The sequence below is a fragment of the Uloborus diversus genome, chromosome 6 (genome assembly GCF_026930045.1).
Source record: "Uloborus diversus isolate 005 chromosome 6, Udiv.v.3.1, whole genome shotgun sequence".
In the NCBI taxonomy this organism is placed as follows: domain Eukaryota; kingdom Metazoa; phylum Arthropoda; class Arachnida; order Araneae; family Uloboridae; genus Uloborus; species Uloborus diversus.
In genome coordinates, this window is record NC_072736.1 from 167,121,136 (window position 1) to 167,129,936 (window position 8,801).

Sequence of the window (8,801 nt, forward strand, 5' to 3'; positions counted from 1 at the left end):
CTCGATATAACAATATATCCCTCTACAACAATATATTTCTTTGGTCCCCAAAATATCGTTATAGCGAGGTTTTACTGTATATATATATATATATATACATATATATACATATACATATATATATACATACATATATACATATATATATATATACATATATGTATATACAAATACATACATACATATATATATATATACTTTAACCTTCAGAAAAAATTAACCCCCCCCCTAAGGATTTTTTCTCGCTACGCCACTGCACTCCGATACTACCTGATACTACCTGATCGGTGATCTTCAGTGGTCAAGCCCGGAGCATGTGCAAGTGACGTCATTTGTTCTAGAAGGATCGACGTCAGGGGTTTTTCCCGAAGTAGTGGGCAACCATGGGCAACGCCCACCACACATGCCGTTTACTATTCCAAGACTACTTACATCACGGATTCTAGCGTTCGTTAAGAGGAACAATGACTTGAAACATGCAAAAATCTAAAGGTTATCTAATATGAAAGAATGATGATAATTAACCTTCACTTAAGTAGACATACTATGTCTATCAATTATGGCACAAGTTGGCCCCATCAAAATTTGGGAGGGGGGGAGTTTTTAATTTTTTTAAATTTATTTTTGTTTATTTATTGATTTATTTTCAATTTAAATTATTTATTCTATTTTATTCTGTTGTTTATATTCTATTTCATTTATATATTTAGTTTATATGTGTGTGTATGTTATTGACGTAGCACAGAATTTTTCTAAAAAAATAATATATTTTTTGAAAAATTATAAAATTTTAAAAAAGAGCTTAAAAATGAAAAAGGGAAAGAGGGTTGAGAAAATTCTTTTTTTTTTCGGGGGGGGGGGGATTGTCACCCCTGCTGATGACATGTATTTGTTTTCCATTTTTTTTAAATTTTATCCACATACTTTTTCTTTGAATTTTGTCTAACGAACATTTTTCATTTCTATTTGATGCAGCCCGGGGTACAAAGCTTTTATGTTAGTGATTCACAACCAAGCCAAAGCCCTCAGCAAAATCTGTTCTCCATCGTCATCTTTGCTCAAATTCGACCTTCAGTCGTCTCCCGAGGACATTTGTGACGATGTTTACGATAAAGATCAAAGCAGTCACAGACTGTCCACTAGCAGTGACGTGCCTGGCATAGAGGGCACCCTTGTGTTGGAGGACATAAATGCCGTCAAAGACGATTCCCCGTCGAGCGATTCGGAAGAAAGTGCAAACTCTCAAAAAGTAGAAAACCAGACTTCTGAATGCTTAATAAGTTAAAAATGTATTTAGTGTAGAGAAAATTTTATTTATATATATGTATATACTGCAGATAAAATGAAGAATTTTAAAACATATTTTTATATTAACACATATATTGCTCAGTCCATAGAGCTAGATAGATTGTGGAATGACTTCCGTTGATATATTTGATATTTTAGTATCTTCTATCATGTTTAAACCATCGTTTGTGAAACAATCATTTGTAAAAAATTAAAATTTTATATATCTCAGTTATAAAATGCCGCATCCCAGTTAAAATTTTTTTGTGGAACAATCATTTGTAAAAAAACAAAATTTTATATATCTTAGTTGTGAAATGCTGCATCAAGTTTAAAATTTTGATAAATGTGCTAAATATTTCAGAAATTACATTGAATTCTTATAATTGGATAGAGAATGATTTATAGACACTGAATAAATAAATATGCTTATAATTTTCGTTCTAAAGATTGTCTTTTAATGATTCATTAAGATCGTATAGTAGGGTGTATTGGAAAAATGCGTTTTTTAAATTTAAAATTTTAATTTGGTAAAAAGATGCCCCTGTAGACCCACATTAACACCACAAAAAATAAATACAAAGTAAAAACAATTTATTCCTTCCACACAAGGCCCAAAATGTATAATTTTCTTTAAAAAAAAAAAAAAAAAAAAAACTAGTAGTAGAAATAGCTTGATCTGACGTGAATATATTTAGTACATCAACATATTTTTTTCATGTTGAGTATTCATATGAAGTTCTTGGTATTCATATTAATATTCTGCTACATAATAAAATAAAATAAAAATTATTTTATAGCTTTTATTTTACTATTAAATCTAACAGTTTTGAGAAGTCAGAAGATAAATTCAAATAAATTTTATTCATAAAATAAAATGAAACTTTCATCAAAAATCGTTTATTGGTGAGTAAATTTCCAACCAACCTTTACAATAATGATATTAATTCCTATTAATTTGTTTATAGTGGAAATTTTAACTTCACGGTAATGCATCATTTTCTTTCTTTCTTTTCTTTTCTTTTTTTTTTTTTTTTGAGTACAACATATGTGGGGAACGTATTGCATAAGAGCAAAAACTATTTTTTAACATCAGTTACCTCCTTCATTGTTTAGATTTCCAACCTAGAAATATTTTCCCATTTATCCTTTGTTTTAAAAAATGTTAACGAAAAAAAATTGATTATTTGAATTAAATTAAATTTTTTTAAGCCCTGTGTGTGTAGGCATGTTTTTGTGACAAGGGCAACTTTTTATGAACTTGAAAGTTTGAATTTCGAAGAAAAAGCTTTTTTTTTTAATACACTCTAATGTACATGCCTAATGGGAAAAAATAGCTGCATAAATAGAATTCTCTATGAAAATTGTTTGAAATTATTGTTATTTATTACTGTTGTCTTCTAATACATTAAATTACTAGATATTATTTTTAAAAATATATTTAAATTACAAATGGTAAAACCATGTAGTAATGTTAAAGCCTCAAAGAACCACTTTCTGTGTATAATAAGATATGAATTATATGAAATGTGGACTATTTTTTGTAACATACCGAGAAAGAAGAAGAGCTTCCAAAAGTCCTATTATAACTGTATTCAATTCCTAAATAGTTTCATATTTTACGTGTGGCCTATTTTATTATTTATCAATGAAAATTGTATATTAAGCCACCCTGAATGAACATTTCCCACTTTTGATCACCGTGACATTCAAAAATGTTCCAAAAAGTTTCTTGCTCATTAAAATAGCAATGTTACCAGCAATAATTGAAGTTCAGCAGTCTATAGGACACCTTGTATGAACAGCTGGCTTTGTATAGAGTGCCAGGTTGGGACATTGTATAAGTATTCATGCCTGGCTGAGGCACTGTTTAGTATACCTTGGCATTCTTCAGAACGCCATTTTTCATATACATTGCCAGTAAAATAAAAATCAAATAAATAATCATTAGATTTGGTTGCATTTAATTGCAATGAGAAAGAATATGACATATTGATTGAAAATATTGCAATGTAAAATATATTTTTCTGGTTATTTCTGTGTGATACATGAGCAATTAAGTTGAAATATATTATGTTTTATCAAGCATGTTTTGATGCAGGCCCATCATTTCAAAATCTTCTGGGGGGGGGGGGCAAAGGGTTTGTGTTCAATACATTTTATAGGAAAAAACAATAAAATAAGTACAAAAATGTGATAGGTATAAATTTCAGCATGTTTCTGAATTCGGGGGGGGGGGGCAGTTGAGCAGTTGACCCCTGCTGATGACCAAATGATGCGCCTGTTTTCATGTACAGTAAAACCTTGCTAGGACAGTATTTAGGAGGCCCTATGCGATGATCACAAAAAAAAAAAGATATATATCACTACAGTGAAACCAGTGTATAACAGTACTGTGTATAACAATAAACCTTCCTATAACGATACTTTCCATGGTCCCAGCAAAATTTTAGCATAAATAATCAGTCTATAATGATAATCTTGTCTATTACAATATTTTTTTAGGTCCCAACAGTTTTTGACAGGTTTTACTGTATATTGATAGGGAATGAATCTACAGTTGAACCTCTCAGTAAGGGGACACTGATGGGACCAGACATTATGTCCCTTAAATAGAGGTGTCCCTTCTTATTTTAGTTTATGCATGCAGTGTGTTAACTCAGTATAATTTTGTTATGAACTTAAGCTATTAACACTTAAGACGAAATACTTTTCATTTTTCATACACAACTAAATAAAATTAACATTTATTGATTTCTTAAAAAGTTTTTATTTTTTCATTAATAGGGAAGTTTTCGATTTGTCAAATTTATTTTTATATGACAGAGTAACATGCATGAACATCATAGGTGAAAAAAATTTTGCGATACGATAAGTAGTTTTTTAAAAATTAATTTTTAAAGTTCAAGCCCATGTGACGTCAAATGGCATAGGAAGTGACGTCATGCGTCTTCCGATAGGAGAGAAACGCTAGCGAACTGGTTCCCATGTCATGGGAGAAACCGAAGAACGTGCTTTCGACTTCGAAGACGAAAACGTAGAAAAGGCTTATCTGCTCGCATTTAACTCCTCGCGTTTCTGGAACATTAAACCTCTCATCCTCTCTTAAATATTCGAATATCATCATTGATATTGCTTGAGGAAGATTATTTAGATTGTGCTTTAACGAATCCGGCCTCCATAGTGTGTTCAAAAGGATTATTGAATTTCTAAAAAATAAAAATATCAGCGCGCTCAAAATCAGGGGCGTAGCTAAGGGGGGGGGGGTTTTTGGGGACAAAACCCCCCCCTGAAAAGTTAGTCTCAAAAAGAAAAAGAGAAAAAGAAGAGAGAAGAGAAAGAAAAAAAAGAAGAAAAGGGAAAAATTCCAAGCGATTATACATATATATATATATATATATATATATATATATATGTATACTATATATATATATATATATATATATATATATGTATACATATATATATATATATATATATATATATGTATATATATATATATATATATATATATATATATATATATATGTATATATATATATGTATATATATATATATATATATATATATATATATATATATATATATATATATATATATATATATATATATATATGTATATATATATATGTATATATATATATATATATATATATATATATATATATATATATATATATATATATATGTATACATATATATATATATGTATACATATATATATATATGTATATATATGTATATGTATATATATGTATATGTATGTATATGTATATGTATGTATATGTATATATATGTATTATATATATATATATATATATATATGTATATATGTTATATATATATATATATATATATATATATATATATGTTATATATATATATATATATATATATATATATATATATATATGTTATATATATATATATATATATATATATATATATATATATATGTTATATATATATATATATATATATATATATATATATATATAAAAGAAGTAACCCCCCCCCCCCCCGAAAGTCGGGTCTAGCTACGCCACTGCTCAAAATGTTCGTAGCGAAAACAAGGGATCTTCGGCGGAAGGCTGCTCATTAGTGCCCTGTGAAATAGGCTCGTGACGTTTCAGAAGAGCGCACTTTTGCGCATGGATTTTTAAAAATTCATTAAAAATCAACCACGGTGTTTTAAAATTCGGCGATGGTGAATTTTTCAGTTTTGAGGCTCAATTAACAATATCCAATAGCCAAAATATGAACATTTAATAGGTTGCAACTTCCCTATTATGATCAAGTCAAAAATTTGTTACGTACAAAGTTTTGGAGCATAAAGCAATCATTTGGAAGTAATTCATTGCATGAATTTTCTTCATGTCGTGTAATTTTACCATGCAAGACATTGTGAATTACAAGTAGTGTTAACATTTCAATTTTTATATAAAAAGCTAGTCAGTTTCTGTGCCCTCTCCTTTGCCCCTGAGCCTGCTTGAATAAATATCCCGGTGAGCAAATCATGCAATACAATATATACTTCTTACTTTTACAATACATGCTTGTTCCTTTAACATATGTTAAACTCTCCTCAATTAATTTTTAGAGAAAATTGAAGCTTGAATTCCAGTAAATTCATTCTTTCTTATGCACTTGTACATAATTTTTTTGAAATTATTTTTTCTCTGTGACTATCCCTTAAATAGAGTGTCCCTTAAGGGAGGTTCTACTGTACTTTCAACTTCAGAGACAAATCTCGACCAGTTTGATACATTCATAACGTAATGTTAACAGCTAGAAAAGAGTATGAAACTGTTAAATGTTTTTAGAATGCATAGAAACTATTAATGAGGCACACTTTCACAATTTTTTATGTGTGAAGAATTCATTTATTGAAAGAAATGCAGAATCGTTAATAAAGAAAATATTTATTTTTAATTGTTTCTCTCTACCCCCCCCCCCTCACACTGTTAGATCAACTTTTTAAATATGCTCACAACACATGAAAGTCTGAATTGTCTTATAGAAGAAAAACAGAAAATTTTAAAGCCCCCATAAGCGTCAAACCCTTAATTGTCTTTTGGTGTCTCTGTGTTATTTTTGTATTAAGTTCCTTCGGCAACTGGTTGGAATCGTAGTTGAGAAAGGATCGTTCGTACGAGCGTTCTGGGAAAAAGCATTTCTTTCCAGAGTTTTAAAAATAAACAATTTTAAGCAGTAAGTTACTGCTCTTAAAGTGTTACAGTACTTTAAAAATGATTAAACAATCAAAAAAAAAATTATTGCTTATTTCAAAACTACAAATTATTCCGAACACAGGGAAAAGTTTCATTGCTTTAGTTCAAATATTTAGAAAGTTATGAGTGGTTTTAGGTCATGCTCGCTGTGTGAACTTATGCAAAAGGAAAACTTTAAATTGCTTTTTCTCGATGATGTTTTTTTTTTATGTTTTCATGTCATTAGAATCCCTAAGGATTTTTTTCTATTAAAGATACAGCTTTAAAGTAATACTTTTTGCAATTGGGATAACATATTTGACAAAACTGTGCATTGGATAAGCATTTTATAAATTGCTCAAATGTTTAGAGCATGTTAAACCTATAAAAACCAATTTAAAAAAAAAAAAAAAAACTTTGATTTTTTACATAATTCATCACAGAACATTATCTAATAAACTCATAAGCAAATGAATGCACAGATTTTTAGAGATGATTATAGTGATCGTTTAGCAAAAAACTTTTTTAAATTAGTGCAAAAATAAAAAAGCCTTAGGGATTTTGCTATTTCTCGGTGATCTTTTTTTTTTCATGTTATTAGAATCCCTAAGGATTTTTTTCTATTAAAGATACGATTAGATCTAGATGTAAGAAGATTTGCATTACATACGTTGCTTTAAAGTAATACTTTTTGCAGTCAGGATAACCTATTTAACAAAACTGTGCATTGGATAAGCATTTTATAAATTACTCAAATATTTAGAGCATGTTATACCTTTAAAAACATAATTTTTTTTTTAATCCGATTTTTACATAATTAATCACAGAAAATATACTAATGCATGCGTAAGCAAATGAATGCACAGGTTTTTAGAGATGATTATTGTGATCGCTTAGCAAAAAACTTTTTTCAAATAAATGCAAAAACAAAAAAGCCTCAGGGATTTTAAAAAATTGAAATTTTCCTAAATTATTTGAATTTTTAAAATATGTGGGCATTATTTAAAGATTTTGAACAAATTATTGATCGCAAAATAAGTGTGCATGTTATGGTTTCATAGAAAAACAAAATGTACATAAATTTTAAAAAGTTCAAAAGGTACTGTTATCTCTTAAGCCAGGGCTAAGGCTGAACTACACTCTTGCTGGTGTGCTAAATTTACTTTACCTACCAGTCCAGTGGCAGAATTTCCTTGAGCAGTTTGCGATGCAGATTAAAACTTCAAAAATAGACTGTGGGATAGTCGGACAGTAAGTTAATCAAAAAATCTTAAGGGGAGTCGGTACTCTAAATACTTTCAAAAATTCGATTTTTTGATTTTTATATGTTTTGAAAATCCATTTCAATACCTTTTTAATGATACAAACTTTTTGATCGTGCTCATGTTAGAAGTAAGTTAAAATAAGCTTTAAAAAAAATGTAAACCTATTTTGATGAGGTATGATTTTCCCCTTTAAATTGCAATATCTCAAAATGGTATTATTAAAACTTAATGTTCCTTTTTCTTAGAAACTAAATTGTGTTAGGCTTTGAAATTTTTACCACCTATTCCATACATCTAATTGCATATACTAAAGTAAATTTTTTCTCATAATCGAAGAATATTTTTTTATAGAGCTGATTTCGTGTTGCAAAATAGAATTTTTTGAAAAAAAATACAGTGACTTACACATTAGATTTTTTTTTTTTAAACTAAGCTCTCTTTTGTAAAATTTTACTTCAGTATTGAGAAAAGAGTCTATTTAAGGTACAGAAAAAATTTCATAATTGTATCTTTAATAGATTTTCAGAAAAAGGTACATGAACCTGTGCAAATTAACACTGACGGTATACGATGTACTGACTCCCCTTAATAGGCTCCAAGAAATACTTCAATATAAGATGCTAAACTTATATTACATGTACAGGGGTGTCCCTCGTATAACAGTTAATTTGTTCCGCATAGTATCGAAATCCTATTATACGAGACATTTTTAAAAATAACATTTTTACTTATTTTTAATACTAATTATGTATGTGCATGAGAAAAATCAGGTTAATATAATATGTATCGTGTTATATCGAAACTGTGTTAAACAAGACTTGGAAATAACGTAAATCAAGGGCTGTGTACCGTGTTATATCGAAACCAAGTTTCATAAAAGCAAAGTAAAGACTTATTAGAGTTATCAACCATTAACAGAATGCATTAAACAAAAATGAAATTCCATCATATTTAAACATAACATTCGAGTTACATCAAAACCATGAAGTATAAATACTACCATGAAGTAAGTTTCGTACCGTGTAATATCGAAACCGTG

At 28.6% G+C, this 8,801-nt stretch overlaps 1 protein-coding gene across 1 annotated transcript in view; it reads left to right on the plus strand.

The window, feature by feature from the left end:
* Positions 1–1,418, plus strand: part of LOC129225059 (guanine nucleotide exchange factor subunit RIC1-like) — a 112,133-nt gene extending 110,715 nt beyond the window's left edge. Inside the window, 1 exon segment of the mRNA XM_054859605.1 lies at positions 976–1,418. Coding sequence (XP_054715580.1) covers positions 976–1,285 — 310 coding nt within the window. The 3' untranslated portion in view covers positions 1,286–1,418.
* The last annotated feature ends 7,383 nt before the right edge of the window (positions 1,419–8,801 follow it).